The sequence below is a fragment of the Egretta garzetta genome, unplaced genomic scaffold (genome assembly GCF_000687185.1).
Source record: "Egretta garzetta isolate BGI_Z169 unplaced genomic scaffold, ASM68718v1 scaffold303, whole genome shotgun sequence".
In the NCBI taxonomy this organism is placed as follows: Eukaryota; Metazoa; Chordata; class Aves; order Pelecaniformes; family Ardeidae; genus Egretta; species Egretta garzetta.
Window position 1 is genome coordinate 805,400 of NW_009259174.1, and position 25,058 is coordinate 830,457.

A 25,058-nucleotide genomic window follows, 5' to 3' on the forward strand; every position below is an offset into this window, starting at 1 on the left:
ATCATTAAGCCTGCAAATAGAGGATCACAGTTGATTGTGTTTTCTACATTCAAATATGTATGCTATATCTGAATATGTGGTTTTTCTTCTAGAGAAAAATAGAGCTCTGCATTTGCATCATAATGGATCTTCATCAGCTTTTATCTTCATCACTATGACATTTTGCCTCTCCTGCCCATTCCCAAATGTTGAGAAATTGCTTAGATTAATATTTCTGTCTTCTCTTTTTATTTCATCTTTCTACTGGTTCAAAACAGAATAGAGTTCAAAATACTGTCTGAAACAGCAGATATCTTCAAAACTGACACAAGGACACAGACACTCGCAAAGTCTTTTGGACAATAGACTTCATTATCAAATCTGGCAACTGTGACGTGCATTACTTGTGGTCTCTAGAAAAAACTAAAGCTATGGTAGACATTGTGTTTTTGGTGGAAATGATGATGTCATATTTGTGTAACATTCCTAAAAACATTGTGGCAACTTAAGAAATGTAATGAGATGAAAAATTATGTTTGTACTGTGGAAGAGATAAGGAGTCACTTGTTGTATTTACACTTAAATGTCTGGGAGACAATGAAAGAATTAAAAGAAGAAGAAACAAATAAGAGAATGTAAACTCAAAAGGCATGGTCCTCAGGGCAAAGAGGGAACATCACTTAGTGTAGATTACTGGTATCACTTATACTTGTAGCTACGTGTTGTGTAAGATATTAAAATGGAAGAAAACTGAGTAAAGACAAAAAGGAAACTTTCTGGTTTCAGGCTTAATTGATTCTCTTCAAAATTCCGTCTACCTGTCTATGGGTTTGGGGAGCTTATTTTGGTTTCTTGTTTGAGATTTTTTATTATTGTTATGTAGTGGTTCTAGAGGAAATTGCCTTTGCAAATAGGTTAGTTTATAAATATTACACAGATGGTCAGGGAAAAAAAAAAGGTTATCATGTAGTTCTGTTCCATTTTTCTCCAAAATGAGGTAAGCACACAGACCAGACTGTCGATATTAACAGTTATGATGGGAACCATGAGACAATTCACATTAATTTAACTGTTATATACTCACTGATTACTTCTTTACCCAATAAATGTGAATTTCTAATATGTTAATGAGCTAATCTGATGCCGCTGAATTATTAGCAAGATGATTGCACTGTGATAATGATTCTGAGTGGCTGCTGAATCCCAAATTAACTCTAAGATTATCTCCAGTTTGTTAACTGCACAGGAACAGCTTTCATTTACAAAGACTGAGGAAAAAATATGCAATATTTCAAATTTTGCCACATGAGTTTTGGCAGGTTTTTTTATTTCCTTTTTTCTCTGTAAAATATATATGTTTTTCAATTTGACAGATACAAATGTCAAAGTGTGCATATATGTATATACACTCATATATATGCATTCATAAATACGAAAAGTTGAAGACATTTTAAGCTCTGAATTCTGAAAGAAATAAAAATTCATTTTCAATGAACAGTGGAATGATTCACACAAAACATTTTTGAGAAGACAGTTGAATGCATATTACTTTTGAGACTTAGTTGCTTTTGTATACTGTTCAGATGACTGATAAGTAGTCTGAGCGTTTTGTCACTACTAACTGAGATCTATTATTCACTCAGAACCTACAGTTACCTGTTTCATCATCTAGTCATTCTATAAAGTTAGAACTGACAGTTCATCAGTTTTTCTTTCTAACTTTTGTTTAATCTTCAATACTCTCATGGCTTGCAATGGGATAACATGTATTAGATATACCATGTTTTCTTCCTTGCCCTAAGATAGTACATTTTTCCTTTGCTTGTTGACTCCAAAAAAGTAAATCATTTCTGCTTTGAAGGAACAAGTAATGACAATTTAGGAAATCAAAGTAGCTGACAGTTTGTTGGCAAGCAAATCTGAGACTAGAGGAAAACTCAGATTCATGAAGGAAAAAGTTGCTCATGAGCAAACCAGAGACAATGTGCAGATTAGGCAATGATTGGCTGTACATACTCTTCACATGCAATAAAAAAGAGTAAAAATGCTTTATTAGTTCCCAGTATTCTTTTACCAAAAGGAGTTTTTGAGTTCCACATCTTGATACATAGCCAGCATAAACAATTCACCACCCACTGGTCAATTGTGTATCAGGGTCTTCCAAACTGGAGGTGGTACCTCCCTACTATTTAATACATTATACCTCCCCTGAGTATATTGTTGTTCCATAGAGACTGAGTACAGTTTAGTTTTGAGAAGAGAATAGACAAAATGTGAACCTTGGAAATTCCTGCAAATGTCTCTGATCCTCAAGTTAGTCAATGGAATGAGAAGTGGCTCTCTAGTCCACAAGAAAGGGAGGAAAACAGACTGTTAAAAATGTCTGTTGATACAAACTAAAGGAAAAGCTTGCAATATATAAGTGGTCAATGGAATTTTTTTTGTTCTCTTCCTAGAGACAAGATATACAATGTGATTAGAGAATCTTGTTAGAATTTTACGGACAAGAATAATTTATGATGTATCATCTCATGGCTTTTTTTATATACTTACAAATTCAGAAGAATGAAGCAGTTATAGCACTGACAAGCTGAAATTAACATTTCAGTGTCCTGACTGAAAAGGAAGAAAGGTAGATGGTAAAGAACTCTAGATTTGAAATGCTGACTAGATGACAGGTGAAGGTAGAAGGAACATGTAGTGGCAAATTTTTCAATAGGGAGTGGATATTACGAGTTTAATGTTGATCTTAAGTAAAGTGAAATAGAGTCTAAGAACATAATCAATAGATTAAGAAAAAAAAAAAAGAAAATGTTGCAAAACAAATAAATTACCATGAATAAAACACAAAATGGAAGTTTTGACAAGCAAAATTCCTCAAGGTGCCAGTAGCTTTTACAGCAAACACTCTTTACTTAGTTTTGCACAGTCCATTAGGGAGTACAGAGCAAGAAGATTGGGTTTGTGCTGTATTCCTGAAGCTGAGTTGAAAATTATACTATATTCTACTTCATGTGTATTTAAGCCAATTGAAAAAGTGTGCGTGGGAAAGGCTGAGTGATAAAAAAAGGAAAAGACATGGCATATCTGATTCTGAATTACAGACAACATGAAAGTGGGTGATCCCAATTAGCCACAGATCAGAATTCTGAGATAGGAGATGCCAATTTAAAGTTGATTGTCAATATTTGGTCTCAAAAAAATAATTATTGGTGTCTGGACATAGTTTTTTCTAAGGATCTTCAGTACTGAGCAGGAAATAGTCTGTGTACTAGATTAAATTTACTGTTAGCTATATTTTTTCCAAAGCTCTTATAGCTTTTTCTGTATTTGGTAAGCTGGTGAGGGAGAATACCACAGTCATCGGGAAAGGTAATCACTACCTTGTGAAATCCAAAACAGTTTATCTGTTCCACAGCTTGCTCCTTTGTTGTTTTACTCAGAAAATATGGCAGTCTTGATTGTACTGCCAAAATGGTTCTGTAAGTGACACCCAGTGTCTGCTTCCTTCTTTTCCTGATTTTTTTTCAAGTGAGTGCATGGATATACCTTAGTATATGTTGTGCAAGCCCTAAAATTTAGGAAATCACAAAGCCATGCATAGTAAATGTCTGTTGTAAGAAGAACTGTAGAGCACCACTACCAGTGAAGACACCCAGTGTCAGCTGGTGTCCTCTGCAGAACAGCTAATCACATTTAAAAGCAATGAACATTCAGCTCCTATATGAACCAGCATCATATGTGGGGAAAACAGCTGTATCATGCCTATGAGTTTTCAGTCCAAGTAACATCTGAGATTCTACTCAGTTGGCAGTAAAATATCGATAGAGCTTGCTTAAAGAGTATAAAAGTGATCAAGGTTTGTTTCTTTTTTTATTGCTTGCTTCTTTTAATTACTAAATGCACCAACAATGTTAAGGGAATTCTGTATCAAAAGTGTATGTGAAAACAGTTGTGAAAATTGCAAGGAAATATTCTATATTAAAAGGAAATAAAATCTGTATCATGGGATAAAAAAGGCACAACAGGAATCAGTTATATTCTATATTATAAAAGAAACCAGAAATACATCAGGCTGAATTTAGTTGTAGTAAAGGTAGAGAAGTCCCTTCATCTGGAGAAACTCTTTCTGGGTCCACAAACTCATTTTTAGCTATGACTTACCTGCTATGATTCTCAAGGATGAAAGTGTTTATTGTGTATTTTCACTGCCAGATCAGTAGTTGAAAAAAGGTGACATCCTGAGACACCCGACCTTTCTTAATGAAGAGTTCAACATGCCTTTAAACCAAGATTTAGAGCTGTTTGGAGCTTTCTGAGCTACAAAAAGCAGCAGATCATTACAAATTAATTGATCCCTTTGATTCCTCACTTTTCATTTCTGTCTCAACACTGGAACACAATTAAAATTTACAAAAGGTGTCACCTTTCAGAACTAAGTATAATTAACAAGTTCCTTTCACTTCAATTTAGCCTGTGAAGCCCTTCCCAAGGTAAAAGTTTGTGTCTTGAAATCAGGCACAACAATATAACTTTTTGGTTATATTCAATTGATGAAATAGCTGATTCATTATTTCTATTGACTATTGATTAACATAAGGGATGTAAAAAAAATTTTTGTCACTGTTCAAAACCTTGTCTTGCTTGCTTAGGTGAGCTGCTACTTCACAGAACCTTTCTGCTCACTTAAGCCATCTTCTTTAACAGGTGGCACACACCAGAAGGCATAATCCTGTAAGTAAAATGGGTAGTGCTAAGGACTTGACATCTGTATTATATATTTTTCATGGTTTTTCACTTTGCACTGGATGATGTCTGGTCCTGTAGACTGAATGCTCATTTGCAGCTGGACTCCATTAGATAGCTGCTTTGAATTTCCTCACCTCATAATAAACCATGAGACAAATTGTGGAAAAACACAGATTTTTGTAGAAGTTTGTGAAAGAGATCTAATCCTTCTGTTAATTATTTACTGCCCCCCCCCCAATTTTATTATCTTTGAGTTAAAAATATATATACAAGAAGATTATATAATAATGTCTGAACATAAATTATATAAATTATAAATTTAAGATACTACTGTTTAAAAATATTTCAATTTATCATTAACTGGTTTCTGTTCATTAATTTTTCCATTGGTTTTCATGCAGGAAAGGGGTTTGACTTTGCTTTTAGCAAGTGACCAAGTTGAAGACTCATAGTTGAATTTAAATGGTGGTTAATAAATTTGAAGCAACAGATGATGTGAAATGCTCTCAAATGGAAATCTCAGTCACAGACCTAAATTACATCTCTACTTGCTGTGAGAGATTGCAACTCATAGAAAATCATCAATTTGTCATGTTTTTTTCGTTTTTGCTATGATTTTTTTTTAATCAAGCATCTAGTAACAGTGAATCAATTAGTTTATTTCTAAGTGGACAGAAAAAGTATTTGAAGAAGGGTTATAAGATTTTTAGTTATCCAGAATTGTATGGTTTTCTTGATTGACTAAATACACACTTGTGATACTCAGTTAAGATAGTAAATCGTACTGGTTTCAGCTGGGATAGAGTTAATTTTCTTCCTAGTAGCTGGCATAGTGCTGTGTTTTGGATTTAGTATGAAAATAATGTCGATAACACACTGATGGTTTAGTTGTTGCTAAGTAGTGCCTAGAATGGTCAAGGACTTTTCAGCTTCCCCTGATCTTCCAGGTACACAAGAAGCTGGGAGGGATGACAGCCAGGACAGCTGACCCAAACTGGCCAAAAGGCTATTCCAGACCATATGATGTCATGCTCGGGGGAGTTGGCTGGGGGGAGAGTGATCGTTGTCAGGACGGGCTGGGCATCAGTCAGAGGGTGATAAGCAATTGAGTTGTGTATCACTTGTTTTGTATATTCTGTATGTTCTATTACCATTATTATTGTTATTATTTTCTTTTATTAAACTGTCTTTATCTCAAGACATGGGTTTTTTTCCAATTCACTCCCCCATTTCAGTGGGGGAAGGGAGAGTGAGCAACTGGCTGTGTGGTGTTCATCTGCCTTCTGGGTTAAACCACAACATAAATAAGCAAACACAGAAGTAAATGTTCTTCGGTGGTGAAAATAAATAAATAAATAAATAAATAGTGAATTAGGAGTCCCTGGAATAGCAAAAAAGTATATTTCAAAATTAATCTTTTTGCACTCATCTTTTTTTATTAATTACATGAATATAAGTAGGAACTGTTATGAGTTAGGATCTTTACTTCTAAAGTTCATGATTACAAGAGCTGAACACAACATGAGAAAGGATAAAACTACTACACCTAATTAGTCATTGCCCGTCATCTGAGTCAGAGTAAAGATCATATATATGTTCTCAAGCTGCCCTACTTGCAGGTAAAATATGTTAGCTTAAAGCGCTGTAAAATTATGAAGCCAATTCAAGCTGTCATATCTTACTTTTCAACTGGGATGAAATAAGAGAGCAAATGCAATCAATTACCACACTGGCTGATAAGAGATAGCTTGTTATTCTTCAGAATTTTTTTTTTTTTTCCTCTTGGACATAATAGTTAACTATATACAAATGTCTACATGGTTTCCAAGTTCTTCAGTTGTGATTCTTGTATCTTTTATCAATGTGCTTCTATATTATGTTTTCAAATTAAGCCAGAAATGTGACCATCTTTTACGGAACCATGTGGTGCACTATTTATAGCTGTAACACATTTCTAGCTGAAGATCATATGTGAGTATTCATGCCTCACAAAATAATAATATTACTGTAGATGGTATTTAGAAGAATGTCTTAGCTTAAGGCCCTGGTAATGACAATCATACCTGGTACTTGCTGTGGTTTCGATTTATCTAAATCAGACGCCCCAAACAAACCATGCACATTTTATAAGAATTTCGACTTTTTTTTCCTATGCAAATGTTTCTTCACAAAAACATTGCATTACACAATGATTTTTTTTATTATTATTTTTTTTTTTAGTGAATAGCAGGTTAAGCTACAAACAGATTTAATGAAGGTTGAAGGATTGTGTAGTTACATGCTGTCAGTAATTTTTATAAAAAATAGTCCTTTAAGAACAATGAAGAGTACCTCTGGAATATGAAATATGTTTCACTAATAAGTTGTCTTTGATACTGGTGACTTCTTATGACTGGAAAATTATCAGAAAGACTGAGTGCTAATTTCTATGTCTGTCCATATACTAATGTGCCACTTAGTTCATATCACAGGGAGCAAAAAAAAAAATTAGAATTAAATGTCATGCTGTATTTTGCTGCCTACATGCATTAATAATATATTGTTTCTGGTAATTTGTAGGTAATGCATAATTACTATGAAAATATTTTTTAAAATGTTTGGTTTGGGTGGTTTTTATGTATAAATTTTCTAATATGTATATCAAAGTAGATGACACCAGTTTCTAACTTTTTTGCAGACTTGTCCTCAGTTCTGTTTCTGACTACTTTGCTGCCATGTTTACAAGTGATGTTTGTGAAGCCAAGCAAGAAGAGATCAAAATGGAAGGCATAGACCCCAATGCACTCTGGGATCTTGTTCAGTTTGCATACACAGGTATTGTACCACATACATTATACTTCCTATAGAGAAAGATGTTGATAGTTTTATTTGCTACAAGGCAATGAATTATATTTATTTTCTAAATATTTTTATTTTTAATATTAACTAATCAAAGCACTTATTTACCATTTCTAGGGCTGAATTCAGATAGTTATCTATTATCTCCAAGATGTTAAATATTTCAGGCTTGGTAAGTACAAGAGGGCAGTCTAGAAAATTATATAGTTTTCTTGGTTTTCTAATACTTAAAAAGCATGCCTTGTGCACGTGATTCAGATTACATGAGATCATTGAATGAACAGCTGTATTTTTTGAAGAATAGCCCTACATTGCTGCCTTAGTCAAATTTCAGTTTAAATAATTACATAAATCTTTACAAATTTTAAATAATAAAATATTTGAGTCGGGCATTGTCACTTTCATTTCCTGTTATAGGCAGGCACTCCGTTGTGTAATGTAAGTTTATGGATGACTCATAACTCAGAGTTAGTAACTCAGAACTTCCTTTTGAATAGTTATTACATTTTAATGCATAATAGATTTGGGTTTTATCCTTCTTAAACAAGCTGCTATGCACAATGTCTCTGAAGTGCATTACTATGAAAGAATACTAAAGTTACAAAATAAAGTAATTAAAAGAGAGGTAATTCCAATAACAAGATTTGTAGTCTGAATTTGTCTCCCCTTGCCTATGAATCATGTAAGTATAAAATATATGCTGTTTTCTATTTCTGTTTCCTAAAAGACATCCTTATATTGTTTAAATTAACAATATTTTGTCATTATTTTTCTTTGAATATTTTAATTTAGCTTCAATGTCAAATAGATAGCCCATATCCTGCAGTTTTAATCCTCTTTAAATACATATATATTAATTTAATCATAAGATGCTCTTTGCTTGGATACATTTATTCAGGATATGTGCTGTTTATTTTATGATATAATAAGTTTACCATCTTAAGAGGAAATAAAAACTGCAAGTAAACATAATTTAAATTAAAAACTCTTTTTGAGAATAACGCTTGTGAAATTTAGGTTCTAGGAATGTCAGACCATCTTCACTTATATAGTACTCTACATGTTCAAAGGGTAGTGCGTACTCCCTTCAGCTGTGGTTTTGCCGTCCAGGAATGTACATCATCCAGAATGAATGGAACAGGAATACCGGGGCAAAATCAAGACTACCTTGGTGCAGAATAGCAAAAGACCTTACTTGTAACATTAAATCATTCTGTAAGAGGAAGATAAGAGGAAGAAGAGGTAAGAGGAAGATGAGGGACAGTGTTGTTCCCTGGGGAACAAAATTGTGGAAATACTGAGGTACTGCATGGTTCTTTTGCCTCAGTTTTCACTAAAATATTACATGAAAATACACAGCACAGTTAGTATTGACGACAAAAGATATCATTTAAGTGTAGATTAAGAAAAAAGGTACAGAAGGAAGCAAAAAAGTACTTAACCATTTTCAATATGAATGAAGCTATCTCAGAACTTTATTAGTTATCTCTAAGAACTTTGGAGACTGGGTGAGGTAATGAAAATCTAGAAAGAGAAAACTCCTTCCACTTTCTGCAAAAGATTAAGATTTTCAGCTACTTTACTCTCCTTGATTTGTCTATGTCATGTGATATACTCTGTTTGTCATATGAGGTGGAAAACTTGGAGGTGTCTTCTTGTGGTTAGGTAATTAAGGACCAGCCTTCACAAATGGATGAAAACAGAACTGCACAAGTAATATAATTCCAGTGTTTTCTAATTTGCCTCATACAAATTTGCATCTGTAATGTTCTTTCATTTAAACTGTCACATAAAGCCCAAATGACCTTAAAAATGGCAACATTATGTGCCATCATAATGTCACCTTGAAGAATTAGAAACTTAAGGTGGTAACAAAGGTCTCTAATTTCTCTCACTTGCAGTGATAATCCACCATTGTCCTTTTAGTTCTAACCCATTTTGATAACAAATAAGATGTAAAAAATACCTTCTTAAGTTTATACTTGAAAAGGAAATTTCACAAATACTTGCTGTCAAGAAAAGAGTGATGAGATTTAGGTAATGAGTCCATGTTACACATTACAAGAGAACACATATTGGATGCCATGGACCATTCTGATTTTAATTACTCTGTCTTGCATTTCTGTTCCATCAGGTTCTTTGTCCTATCTTACTCTGATTTATTCTCAGCTTGTGTCCTTACCTCTTTAAATTCATGTTAGATTATTTCTATCTCTATTCCTTTTATCTGCATCAGATGTCTTATCAAACTCCTAAATTTCCTAGCTGACGTTATGATAGTAAATTAAACAGTACTAAGGGAAAATTTGCAGGCACTGGAATTATCTATATTGATCTTGGCAGTTTTAGCCAAATCCAGTTAGCAATCTCTCTAAGAAACCTTGGGTATAGGCTGGATACACAGGCTCATCATGAATGAGGCCATCCTTGTGCAGAGGGCAAGAGCATTCAACCGTGCTATGGACAATTCAGTGATAACTCACAGGTGATCAGGTAATTCTTAGAACGTGGTCCCAAGCCTGTTCAGTTTACTGAAATAAAACACAGTCTTTGCTCCTTGGTTAATCATTGTGTTTTCCCATGTCTTTTGCCAGATCAAAACCTGTCCCCTCAAACTTTATTTTTTTCTCTTCCCTTTCCTTTCCACCATCTCTTATGATTTATCTAGCTTCATAGTTTCTTACATATTTTCTTGCCTTCTGATTCCTTATTTACCACTGGCCTACTTCATACACCTTTTTCTTTTAAGTCAGTTCACTTTCTTCTTTGTGCTGCATGGATGTGTGCAAAAGGAACACTGAAAAGCAAAGGAAATAGTGCAGCAGCCATCAGAAATTCCTGTTCAGACTTTCAATCTGTAATCTGGAGCATACATAGTCTAGACAGAATATCTGGAGAATTTGGCTGCCAAATTCCAATTACTGACTGCACAATATGTGAAAAGCTTTTCAGCAACTCATGTCTGAGCACTTTATTCTTTTCCCCCAGGAACAGCAAACCATTTTGACAAATGGGCAATTATTCACTCTTCTTCCCTTTTCTTTTTCCTGTCACTACCTTCTTAGCCCAAGGAGATAAAAAAAAAAAGAAAAGAAAAGAAAATCATATGTAGTTACTGCTGTTTGAGACAGGAACTGTCCGCTAGTTCCCTGGAGACAACTGAACATTTCAGGAAAATACAGCTGAACATGGTCTTGTTTGCAAAAACTTAGAAGTTAGGAGTATTACACTGCAAATATTTTAAAATGTGATTTAAAAAGGGGAACCATTTCCACATTATATTAACTGTAATTCAGTCAGGTTTTATTTTTTAGGATCTAGTGAAATTATTTATTTTTTACTATGAATCATACATATTAAATAGTTCAAAAAGGGTAAAATATGCATATCTATGGAAAATATTACTATAGATAGGAGTATTGTGTACCAATACCAGACCCTTCAGTTCCAGCAATAAAATGAAATACCATTGCAAAATACCAGAATTGAAGTTTAGTGAAGGGGAGGTTTTATACATCAGAGACCTGAAGAAAGATAGGTATATTTATCTGAATGGAGAGTTGTTAACATCTGCTATATCCATCAGTACAAAAAAAGGGAATAATATTAGTTTGCTAACTAGTTATACATTGCTTTGTGTATCTTCATTTTTTCCTTTTAACTCCTGTTAATTAAAATAGTTCTTACCTGTGCTTACAGAAACACCCATATGCTTCTGAAAGAACATGATTTTGTGGATAGAATTTCTGAAGTCGCTGTTTAGTGCCATTTCCTCTAAATCATTAAAATAAGTGATAACTACAATTTGTTCAAAACAACAAATTTATGTTTTCTACTTTTTAAAAGTCATTAATAACTGTTCTTTCTTTTTCCCCTTTCTAAACACATTCTGTAACTGTGGGTAGACGAGCCTCTGTATTGGGCCAGATCATAAATGCATTAACTCAGAGACTTGCCAATAATAATATCTGATAGTAGATATTTGGTAGCATGATATGAATAGTTATAATTTTGCTGGCATGTCCTCCTAGCTTCCAGCTTTATGGAACATAATTTCATCTACTTCAGTAGTCAGTGATCAAATGTGAATTTGTCTAATACTTCTGAAAGCATGTATAGTTTCAGCCTCTACAGCATATGGTGGTAGAGAGTTAAACTCTGTAAAATATGTTATTTCCTTTGGTATTTCTAAATTTGCTCTATGATAATTTTGTTTGTTTTCTCATAGTTTCTACTTATGTGGGAAATAACAAATAATAATTCATTTTCCCCTCATTTGTACAAATCATTACTTTATCTCTTGCTATTGTACACAACAATCCCCCATTTAGCAGATGACTTACTAATATCATTAACAGCTTAAAAACCATAAAGCTATGCAACACAGAGAGTAATGTTCATCCATTCCAAAATCAACATTTATTACCACTATATATAACCTATTCTTAGACTTTCTTTAGTATAATTCATCTTTGTTTGGGCCAGCATGGAAAAGTTGGTCACTGCTTGACAACCCCTTTGATATTGTCTTTTGTTATTCTAAGCCTTCAGTGAGAAGAAAAAACAAAACCAAAACCGAACTAAGCCATTAGTAAGATAGTTGAATTTTTATCATTTCAGTTCTGCAACTCAATGCATTTTGAATCTGGTCAGAAACTTCCTAAATATTATTAGGGGGGTAAAATTTTATGTTAGAACATATTTGGCATATTTTTATTTCAGTTATAAAGAGAAATATAAGGGTAAAAATATATTTTTGGTGTAAATGTGATTTTGAAGCTTTTCTAAAGGTAGTAGGTTTTATTATAATAATCTCCTTTAAATATGTAATTTCTGACTACAAATGTACTTTTCCCAGGCATTTTAGAATATGGGGTGTGAAAGCTACTTCCCTTTTTCAGTAATTAAAAAAAAAAAAAAGAAGAAATCATGAAAACTCGTTCATCATTGCAGGTCTCAATCTTTTTTTTTTTTTTTAAAAAATCTTCTTTTTAAAAAAAAATAAAATAAAATAGTTTTGCTAAAACTATAAAAGAAAGTGAGTAAATCTTAATTATTTCAAAATTAGTCTATTTCTCTATGTTTATTTAAAACTTTTGTATTGGAATTGAATTATATTTATGATAAAGCAGATTTCTGATCCATTACAGAATCAGAATTCCTTTATCCCATGAGCTAAAGATAATATTTTTTTACCATCATATTAGCTTCCATAAGCCTTTCTATCACTCTTGGTTGTTTTTTCATTAGATTTAAAACTTTTAAACAAACCGTGTATTTCAGGCTTTAATTTTTTAAGGGAAGTTGTTCAATCTTCTTTGACCTAATGAAAAAGTAGTATATTTTCCTTATTTGTTTTTTTTTATTTAATAATTCAAAAAGTTTTCTATTACAATAGGTCCTAAACAATTTTATTCAGCTATATAGATGTGAAAGATATAGATATGTAAACAAAAATCACATGTAGACATCAAATACATATGCAAACATTTTAAAAAATCCTTCTCTGCTACCATACAAAATAAAGGTTACATTTATTTTCAAGTTGTCCCATTTTCATGATGACATTGTGTTCATTTATTACCAAGAGCAATTTCTTGTATAGATACTGAGCCTTTAAAAAAGCATACCATGTAAAAAATAACTAAATAATATCTCAATGACAGTCAAAGAAAAAGTAGCCAGGTAACAACACTAGTGAATTTAAGTTAGGGGGGAAAAAGAGAATGAAAAAAAAAAACCAAACCAAAAAAGATGTGTACTGTCTCTTTGCCAGTTGTGTGAAATCAGGATATTACTTTGCAAGGAAAATAAACATTTTAAACTCTAAACAATTTCAGGAAGACTTGCCATCTATCTAATCAGCATATTAAATAAAACCAGTCATGTTTTTGAGGCTATACTTATGACTAAAGTTGGGTAAAAGCTTAAGTAAGATACAAAGGTGTTTTTTTGCTTGCTTTACTTTTTTTTTTTTTTTTTTTTTTTTTTTTTTTTTTTACTTTTTAAATCTTTTAAAATAGGCAGTACTTTTGGACTTTTTTTTTTCTTCTTAAAGAAAATACTACTCTGTTAGATAAAGGAGTCACAGTACCTAATTACATTATTAAAGGCTTCATACAATGGTAAATTGTCCTCTCTGTGTCTCCTAAATAGATAGATGACAGAGTCATGACACACTGTGAAGCTGGACTGTGTTCACTCATGTATAAACAAATAGAGTCCTAAATAATTGGCAAGGTAGAATTACATGGTAACCAGTAGAGCGTCAAGTCCTGTACAGCCTCGATAAGAGCTGCTCCTAAGTGAAGGCAACTGTCCATCTAAGAGTAGTAACAGGAAGACAGAAAATTAGACTGCAAAAAAATATTGATTTAAAGGCAGTAGAAGGTGTTAAAGTTCCTGTGAAGGGGCAGTATGTCTAATTATAAAGTTAATGTGATGGATGTACCTATACAACATAATTTTATTAAAGCTGAAAAAATTGAGATGTGTAAAAAATACATACTATAAACTCTATGTTAGATGGGCTTTGGAGTTCATTTGGATGCAGTTTTTGTTTTATATGTAAGTATTATGACTGAATAACAGTTTTGTGAATAAATTAATAAGGTAGTGGCTGCATATTGTTTTATCTGCAATAAGCCCAAAGTTTTCTGATTATATAAACTGAATTAGAATGTAATTACAAGTTGTGTAATTCAAATTAATATATATGATGTAGATTTATTAGTGAAACACTGCATCAACATTGTGTGCTTTTTGTAGTTTGCATAGATTCACAAGGGTAAACAACAATTTATTTTTTTTTTGTGAATGATATATTCAACCAGTAAAAAATATGCAACTTCAATACAAGGTACATGTTTAATCTATCCACACATTTCTGCATTTGATTGGTTTATTAAAATAAACAATGTTTCACCTGAGATATAACAGAACTATAACTTGATAGGAAAGAAAGCTTCCTCTTTTGCATGTCTGTTAAATGTTTCATGTGAGCCAGCTGAGGAAATCTGAAGCCAACAGTTATGTGCAATGGCTATGCAGAAAGTATGTTTAATTTTTCTAGCAGCAAGATGACTGATAGGAGAAAATCTAGGATTCAGATCCTAGTGCCCTGGGATACATGGATATGTATTCTTTGATCTTTTTAGAGTTCAAGTTAAGCATTAATGCAGAAGAGTATTTCTCTACCTCATTTTCTTAGGTAATGCTTCTTTCTTGATCTTAAACTTGAGTTTTCATTATTTCCAATCATGCTTAAATGTTTTAGATAGGACTGGAACCAGAGATTGAGCTTCTGGTGGTTTGCTGCCATTGGTGACTCTAGCAGCCTTCCTTTGAAGTTACAACAGAACTGTGAAGTTACTATAGATTTCGTTAGACTGCATCGGTCTGTCTAATTAGCGTGCGTTCCTAACAGCGATCAGAAGAATAGCCTGGTGCTTTCATACCGTTAATGAAACTGAAAAGGCAAAAATCAGTTAACTAATAGAAAACAAAAAGAAAATCCTTGATTTATTTATACACATCTGGAAAAAAAATAGAGCCTGGATCCTACATGGAAGAGGTTCAAGCCCTACTGCATAGCTTTTAATTAGATTTTATTTGGGGGACTGTCAAGTGTCTTCTTTGTCAGTATTTTATCTAATAACACACAGGGCAGACAGCAGGGATGTACCAAGAAAGAAACTTCCTTTAAGCACAAGGCCCTTAGGTTCCTTCAGAACAGAAGCTTTCTTAATTAAATATCCCAGGGAGGTTTGGGTTTTGGTTTTGGTTTTTTGGGGAGGTGTGGGGTGTGTTATTGCTGAAACTCAGTTGTCTATACAAATAAACAGTGAGAATGATACTTAGCATAGTTTTGGCCTGTGCCAATTTAGAGTGTTCATACAGTCCAGGGGTTATTGCAGCCACAGGATCATTCTTCAACATGCAGTTTGAATGTGACTGCCATGGTTTGGAGGATGACGATTTAGAGTACAACTGAGGCCATTTCATTTCAGTTAACCCCAGTGCTAGAGGGAAGTCCCAGACAAGCTTAATTGAATAGATATAATATAAGGCTCTATGTGTATTACTAAAGGCATCTGCTCAGACAAACAAGCCTTGGCTCTTAGATGATGGTAGCTTGTTTACTGTGTGTAAGGCTACTCCCCTCTAGGAGATACTCGTCACACTGAGAACCAGAGTGGCACCTGATACTCTGCATATCGTGAAGGTCTTTGCCTCTACCTCTGTGACATGCTGAGTAAGTTCAAGAGTTGTCTGTTCTGTGGCATCATGTCAGAGATCCCTGTGAACATGGACCATATCCATCTAGCGCTTTTTGTAGGAGACTATTACCTGCTGCTGTCCCACTACATTTGCTTTGCCATGTACTTGATGGTTGACTTTGCACTTTCATAGAATAAGCCCTTGTGAATTTCTATGCACTTCAGATGGGAGATCAATTATTCCAGGAACTCTGGGATGAGTGATAAAAGGACAAGTTAATGTAATTGAATTGACCTGGAAGACTTTGTTAGCCACTGGGTAATGGAGAGTCCAGAAAAGTAGTTATAAAGTCCACCACCAGATGGTGGTACACCTTGAATAAACTTAACTTCTGGATATGGAAGATCCCCTGTGAGGTTCTTTTCTAGGAGCTGATACTTTAAACTCCTTTTCAGGAGTCAATAAAGAGAGAGTTGCAATTATCCACAGAAGCCTTGTTTATCAGGGTCGCTCCAATTTAGGAAGTGTGAAGGTGATAGTGATCTGATGATCTGCAAAGCCATCACTCAGATTATCTGTCCACAGATGTTGTGCATTGACTACACTTCCAAGATCATATGTACGTTTGCTCTGGTTAACTTTCTTACTAGTGCAGGTGCAGTTAACAAGATTCACGTTTTCATATAGCTTTCCTCATTATGTTCTTATTTATGCATCAGCAAAGCCTCCGTGCAACACTAAGTATTATTCCTGGATTGAATTATGAACTATACTGTCTATACAGTACAGTGCAAGAATCTTCCAAGGTTCCTCACTGTAACTGTAGAATTAGACTATCATCCTCCTCCACCTGTGGATGTCAGCCTGCTTGGAATCAAATACCTTCCTATACTGAAGGTCTTTCTGATTCTGAAACAACTGTGGGCTTTCATGTAATTCAGGTCTGTGGGAAAGATCTTCACAGACCCACTTAGTTTAACCAGGTGCAGAGACTGACTGCCTCCTTACTTTTTTTTTTTTTTTTTTAGCAACCTTTGCTCTGAGGATCTTGTGTCCAGCTGGAGCAGATGTTTTCCATTCCTGTCACTGAAATATTAAGTCTTTGCTCATTTCTGGAGTTACACGATAAAATGAACTTTTACTGTTCCTTTTATGCAGGTTACTTCATCAAGGGACAAAAGTTGCAATTACGTATTAGGAACCAGCTGTTTTCTCATTATTTTGATGCAACATATGAGAATTGCTTGGAAAAGAGCTCTGAGCTGGATATCCATAAATTTTGAGTAGTCAGAATGATTGAGTCTCTTATGGGGAGATAGCTACTGACTGTCTCCTTGTATGATGATGAAACCTGCTACTCCTAAGAGCAGTGATAAAGAGTAAGAATAAACTTAGGCAGACTCAGGGAAGCGGTGACTGAGGGGGAGAACAATTAGACTGAGTGCACTGCAAGGTGCATTTTTAAAGCCATTCTTTGCTGTTTTCAAAGTTCTCAATCTCCAAAGAGGGAATAAACCAAGCATTGAATATTAATATAGGATGTGCCTGAAAAGCGAGAGGGTTCCTTTGCGTGGAGTGCCAACCCCCTGCGGTGTCATCTGGTGCATGCCATGCTCTTGCCTAAACAGCATCAGTGAAGTGATCAGGCGGGCTGCTATAACATGGGCTAACTCTTTTATGTGCTTCTTTCTGGAGTTCCTGCAGTGGAGACATTTACCCATATCCACTATGCTGAGCTCAGCTGCCTACTGTGTATCCACAGTTACAAAAGAAAGCAAAAAATTCAGGAAAATCACAATGGCAGTTTGCAAAAGAGGTCCTTACCTTTCATGCATTTCTCTGCTCCTGCCCCTGCATTGTAAAACATACTTTCATTCCCTTTCTATTCTGTGCCCATCACACAGTGACTATGCTGAAATATACCCACAGAACACAATGTGACTGTAGTATTCACTTCTTCCATCAGTGGAATCCAGCCCAAAGCAAAGCAGATTTCATTAGGCTGTAAGGTGGACTCATAAGCAAAAATCTTTTGTTGGCAATTGATGCCTCCGTCTTTGTAATCTTTTGGGTTTTAAGTGTGGATTTGAGCTACTCTGTGCTACCGTAGCACAAGCTGCCAAATCATCACCTGAAAGGTTGAGAAGCTTATTCTGGCAGAGGTGAGTATTCCTGGTTCTGAACTAGCCTCAGATGTGGAGAATAAAATACTTCTCCTTCAAACCTGAAAGCTGAGCTCCTTTGTCCTTGAGACTTTTTTTTTTCTTTTTTTTCCCCCCATTTTTTTTCTTTCCCCCCCATATTAATATATTGATCATCTATAGAAGTACAAACTAGTAACCTTTAGCAAATAATACCAACAATTAAATTAATATTTTAACAATTTTTCTATAGCCAATGGAAAAAAAACATATCTTCAGGTGTGTTTTAGAGCACTAACATCTTTCTTCACAATTTATAAAAAGGACTTACGACACAACTAAAATTATTTATTGCTTTTACTCCTGTTATTTGTATGTGTATCTTACAAGTGACTAAGTTCAAATATCTAAGGTGAGCTAACATGAATGGCAGCTGCTTCATAAGGAGAAAATAGCATCTTAATATCTCTTTCTAAAAAGCTGATATTTATAAGTCAGCAGACAAATTTTCTTTAAAAACATGACGTTTCAGTTATATGACAGAGGTGTGTTGTTTTTTTTGTTCAAACCAGGAGATGAAAAGGTAGCACACATGGCATGTTTTGGCTAATATACTTTTCTGATCTTCGGACAGAAATTTGCAAGAAAGTTCCTGCTCAGGGGGAATTTAAATTGTTAATAGGATTGCCTTATCACTCTGCAATGTTGTGATTTTCCACGCCATTGAAATACAGTGGACTTCAGCAGTACTCACAAGTGACCACATGATTATGCCAGTTTAGTCAGCTTATTCAAACAAAGATGAAGCAATATTAGGTTGTAAATGATTGTACAGTTTTTTAAAAGTGTGAAGTTATTTAATTTATAAGAATTCTTATATTACTGTGATGGAGGCCTTTTCATTTTGGCAAAATACATATTTTTATGGCTGCAGAATAATTTATGATTTTTTTTTACATATAAGAATACTTAAATATAAATTTCATATAAAAATTGTTATTTGAAATTACAAATTACCATAATTTTGAAGTCATGTTTGGTAGTGAAGAGTTCAAAAACTAGCACCATAACTGGCAATGTAATCAAGTATCCGATAATAGTCGAAAGTCATATATCCGTGAACATATGTCAAGTGAATGCTTTCCTGACTATAAATGTTTTTTGAGAGATTATTTCATAGAAATATAAATGAAAATTACTTTAAAAATAATTTTAAATCTTCTGTGTGAAGAGAGTTAAAATAAGTTGTCCTGTTCAATAGTTGAATTTCATCCACAGGGATTAAAGAAGACATGTAGGAACAGAAAATCAATCTCTTCTAATTAGATGACTCAATTTAGATTGAAATTGAGGGGAATTGAAGTTGTTCAGGACAGGAAAAATTTTCTGTTAGGAATTTTTTTTTCCCCTGGGAAAAAATAATTTTCCTAGTTAAGTCATATAGTTTAACTTGTCTTTTATTTATGGTGTCTGATACCAAAGTGCCTGCAAAAAAATCAAGCATTTCATCAGCACCCTCAAATAAACACATCTTTGGTTTATACATACTTTTGGGGTTAATTTGTATTTGGTTTAGGTTTAGGTTGCTAGTATGTAAGATGAATAGTCTGATAATAAGGAGTGGGCAGATCCTGAGTTTTTTTTTCCCAATTTAAATTGCACTATCTGTTTGTGTAGGAGACTACTCCCTTTTGGGGTAGTGTTTATTTTTTTATTTGAATATCTACCGGAAAAAAAAGAGCCACCTTTCTGAATTTTCATGGATGCTAAATGTCAAACTATAAGGAAATAAACACAATCAAGCATAGAGTGGCTGTCTGTCTCCCTTGCATCTGATGACCATGGTTTGCAGCAAATAATTAATGGGAAACAAATGAGAGTTTTATCAGGAGATACCTCTGCAAAGTGAATATACTGTCATGTTTTCTTTTCTGAAAACAACTTCACTTTTATGAAAAGTATGGCATTTATCTTTTAAGGCATAGGCCAAAATCCAAACCTTAATATTCAATTCAGAAATCAGCTGGAGACTGAAAAATCTTCTGCTACAGGGAAAATAGTTTTTATTGTATTCTTCATTGGCTGCTATTCATGGATGGATGTAAGAGGTGATTACTACACATTATGTCATTACCAGGACTTGACAGTAGCAGAGAGAATGATCATCAGAATTGGACCCAAAGACTGTTTAAAGTATGTAAACCATTTCCAGACACTTCATCACCTGAGGTGCTTGTGCAAACTCCTTATTGCATAAAAACATGAAGGGAAGGTGAACTGAAGAAGCAGTAATATTAATGCCCCCTTGAATATCTTATTAAGCATTTTTTAATAGGTGCTTGGATCTTCTAATTGTCAATATGAAACTGTCTGAAGAATTGAAATATTATATAATGAGCCTCTTGGCAGCTTTTTTTTTCAAACTTTGACCATGCTAAACACTTGATATCCCAGAGAACTTTGTATAAAAAGATCACAGTACCCTTCTGAAAAAAGTGAATACAGCCCTTGTGACCAAAATCGTGAAGATGTCTTGATATTTAAAAATTAAGATAAGTAAGACTTGGAAAGCATTTAGATGGATTAGATACTTACCTACTACTGAAACTAATGCTTTCTAAAAACGGGATCCTGGAGAGCCCTATCTTACTTCTTAGCGTGTTTGTGCAGAAAACAAAAAAGGCAGGATAAGACAGTACTGAAAGAAAGAAGCAGAGTAAACTCCTCTTTAGCTCAAGCTGAGTGTAATTTTCCAGCTCTTATCTCAGATATATTAAGTAGTAAATTGGTGTTTCTGAATTTAGTTAAAAATAAGTCAACCTATAATATATTCATATACCCAGGTATCCCAGAAGCAACTGTATGTTTCCTCCCTTGATCAATATGTAAGGCAGAAACTTCACTCTCATCCATAAAAATGTGAAGGATCTCCTTCAAAATGGTCATGTTGGTTCCATAAAGAAATACATAATTTATGAAACAGAGAATAATTTTTATAGTCTTAAACTTATTTTAAGCTTACTAGTACCTAAGTTTTCTTTACAGATAACAGAAAATATCTTCAGTTTGAAAATAAACAGATTGATGTGGCTCCGACTATTTCCTTTGGGTTCTTCTCCTCAGGCTACATTTAGTGATAAAATGCCAAGCTGTGACATTATTACCTTTCTTCATTAAAGGCTGGTGATTCTTTCAATCCTTACATCATTCTGCAAACATTAGCTGGATCAGCTTTGTAGGGCCAGAGACTTCTTTGAGCTTGTTGTTCAAAAATACATAGCATATAAAAAAAGGAGATTTAAAACTCCATGGTTTTAAATTTTGTTTCCATCAGCACATTTCTCAGTCAATCTGCTTTTCACAGCTGTTTTGCACATTTTTATTTTTCTTCCTTCTGGTACTGGGTTGATCAGTTTTAACCTGAAAACAACTATCTTTTGAAAGATTCCACATGACACAGTGGAACTATATTCTAGATAATGAGTAGTGTGTTGAGCCAGTGGTTACCTGCAAGCATGCAGCAAATGTGGGAGTGTCATTGATAAATATATGAATCAGCCAAGAATCAACTGCTGAGTGTGCCTTCTGACCACATTGCATAAATGTGTGGTAGACTGAAATCATGAGAAAAAGTCAGATAACATAAAGGGAAACTCGTGACATTAATAGATGCACAAAAATAAGCAGAGGAAAACCACTGAATTATGCTGTATACTGATCTGATGCTCTAACCTTTGCAAAAGGATGTATTATAACTAAATATAGTAAACTTCCCAGTTTCCATTGTATATTAAAAGCTCCAGATACAGTGAAAGAAGGAGAAAAGGTCAGATCTTCAGTATTATGATTATTGTATTTTGGGTTTGGTATTGCAATACAAAGCAGCTTTTCTTTTCAATGGCATTCTGTTGTGAAGTTGAGGATTTTAGAACTGCTCAGTGCCATGTGATAGAACTATTAAGATTTGTAGATTTCTTTTTATGTGACAACAAATACAAAATTTGTGGGGGGAAAGGAGTGAGTTTATCTAACAGTTGAACTCTATTACTTTGAACAGAAAGATCAATATACACTTAATCCTCTTAGAGTTTGAAATTATTTTTCCAAGCACAGCAAAATAAAATCAGAACTGTTAGTTTCTTACAATTGATATTTTTTTTGAACATTTTAATTTCTTATTCTTTTTTCTGGTTCTCCAAGACATGCCTAATTGTGATCTCTAATTTATAGTTCCTTAAGTTATTGATGTAAGAGACTTGTAAGACATACTAATGTAAAAAAAAAAAACAACCTAAAAATGACAGGTTGGGGGGGAACATGATGGCAAGAATGACACTTATTCCTCACTAAAATAAATTATTTTTTATTTTGTTCTATTTTACTTTTATTTATTAAAAAGTGTATAAGTCTGCAAGATAATGACTTGTGAAATTACAAAATTAAGTGCAATATAAGTATTAATTAATGGAATATAAATATTATGCATCCATGTTCTTTTAGCTAATACAAAGTCTTTTAGAATAAGTATATGCTATGAGAGGCCTGCCATATATTACTCAGATAAAAGTAATCCCAAAGTCACATTACAAATAAGCAACATGAAGTCTGAAAGTTTTAAGCTCTATTTTGAAGATATTTTTATGGTTTTAGTTATACTACATTAGCTAGTTATTTCATTCTTTACAGGGAGATAAATGGCTGTGAGTTTTGCTCTGTACCACTGAAGATAATGCATATTTTACCACCAATTTCAATAAAAAAAAAATAAATCACAGCCTGGTTGATATCCAGATACTGACTCAGATTTTAGTCTTATTATAGAAATGAAACCAGTATTCCTAAGCCTTTGCTTCCTTTCCAGACTTTACAGTCTTTATTTGTATCCCTCTTATACAGTTGAACTAGTAGTAGTTTAAAAACAAATGTTTCTAATACTGTAATGTTCAGTTCACTGAGGAGTTGAGTCATAGAGACTAATACTCCCTGTCTTCACTTTTTCTGTAGAGTTATTCATCTAGAGCTAGGTTTATTTACAAAATATCTTTTAATACTGCATGTTTTGTAAATACCAAATAAAGAAGTTTGCATGTGTTATCAATTCTTTTTTTTTAGGTTGCCTGGAATTGAAAGAAGACACCATTGAAAATCTTCTAGCAGCTGCCTGCCTCCTCCAGCTCCCACAAGTAGTAGAGGTTTGCTGCCATTTTCTAATGAAGCTTTTGCACCCATCCAACTGTTTGGGAATACGAGCATTTGCTGATGCACAAGGATGCACAGAGCTTATGAAGGTGGCTCACAACTACACCATGGTAAGGCAGTTTTAGAAAATCTAAATTATGATCTTGTGAATCCACTATATCTTCTGTAAGTAAAAATATCTTGTTACTCTTCTGCTTGAAATTGTTCTGTACTTGTATGGAACTTTATTTTGTGAGTGGCCCTTTTGAAACCACTGGAGTGGTGATTCCTCTCAACTTCAGTGAAGTTATGAGAATTGGCTTGCACTGCTGAGTCAGAACAGTATATGCCTTAATTAGATGCATGTTCACATATAGGTGATAATAGTAAAAAGTATCTGTATGTCCTTAGAATACTTTTTAATCACTGTTCCTTTTTATTTAGCTTTAGTGAAGCTTTGTAATTGTCATTGTTCTGCACGGGAACAATGTCAAGGGAAGTTTTGGGGCTTTTTTTTTTTTGGTCAAGAATTATCCCTTCTTTATTCAGCTGTGAAGTGGATTAAGGCAGAGAGTTGAAGTCATAAAGAATTTTATGTGAAAATATTTTAAATTTTTTCCAGCTACATCTGAAAGAACAGGTATGGCATTAATACTAAAAATTAATCACAATCAATGAAGCAAAAATATGATACTTACTCAGAAACCATATCATATCAGTAGCCATTTGATTCTGCATAGTTTAACAAAATTAAAAACGTCCAGCTCATGACATTAAGCTTACATGAAGAGTAGATTACGTATCATTTCTGAGAAGTAACGGTCCCTTAAGGTCTATACTGAAGTTATTACTGAAGTAATATAGCAGGTTTCAATGAATCTGCTTTGCTTGTCCATCAGTTACGTCCTTATTTTGTTTATCGTTTTCTGTATTTAAAACCATATTGTAATTCACAGGTTTAACTGTGGGTTTTTTATGACTACAGTTTATGGAGCTTATGGAGCTTATGGAGCTAGTTCTGTGGCTGGTTTAAATTTTCTCTGTATTTAGACATCTAAAATGTAGTTTTCCAGGTCCAATCTAGTCAGTTTAACCTTCTGTCAGTGGAGATAAATAACCTGTTGGAGCAGAATTCATCTGATCTTCCTTAGAAGTAAACAAGTATGGGGTGAAAAAATACAACCTTTTTATCAAGATATTTTTTACATTTATGTATTTGATTTTTGAGTGCAAAGCAATATAATGAACAATGAGTATTTTTTTTAAACCTCCTAGAGAAAAACCTTGAGTTTAAAAAATTCTCATTACTTTTTAAAACAATTTATTGAAAGATTTTTGGGATGAATGAAATTACTCGTTATAGTACATTTGAAGACTTGTGACTGATACATCTCTGATGGATCACAAAGATCTGTTCCCATTTCTAAGATACTAGATATATTATATAATCTATTATTGGTTTTGTATTATATAATCTATTATTGTTTTTTCCAGGGAAATAGTATGGACTGTGATTAGAGCATACCTCAAGTAGGGCAAGGGGGAGTTTCTTGACAGACTCCTGTGTTATTCAGAGGATTTGAGGGGAAGCACTCTTTAAAAAATGATGGGGAAACCTTTGTTTTAAAAAAGTTTTTATGCTTTCACGAGAACTTGAAGGCCCTTTCTCTAAAGCTTTTCAGGGGGCTTTCTTTAAGAGTCGCAAGTGATGTACCTCAAATTTTGTCTCTGTGAATCTTCTTCCAGGGTATCATTGCAAAAGCTTGTTTGTTGTGAATAGGAAACAATGGTATTCCCTCAACTCTGGCATATTGTGTTGTAGTTTTCTTGTAAAAATTTACCATTCTTTGGAAGCTATAGAAAATAAACAGCTTAAGAAGTTTCTGACATGAAGGCAGAATAACAGATTAGTGAATGCAACCTTCAAAGTTTGGGTATTTCTTCTTTGTAAAG

At 33.8% G+C, this 25,058-nt stretch overlaps 1 protein-coding gene across 1 annotated transcript in view; it reads left to right on the forward strand.

The window, feature by feature from the left end:
- Nucleotides 1-25,058, forward strand: part of LOC104123321 (kelch-like protein 1) — a gene marked incomplete at its 3' end in the record, with an annotated part of 110,254 nt that overhangs the window by 11,027 nt on the left and 74,169 nt on the right. The window contains exons 2-3 of the mRNA XM_035891163.1: nucleotides 7,406-7,542; nucleotides 23,040-23,236. Of these exons, the coding sequence (XP_035747056.1) occupies nucleotides 7,406-7,542; nucleotides 23,040-23,236 (334 nt within the window). The remainder of the gene's footprint in view (nucleotides 1-7,405; nucleotides 7,543-23,039; nucleotides 23,237-25,058) is intronic.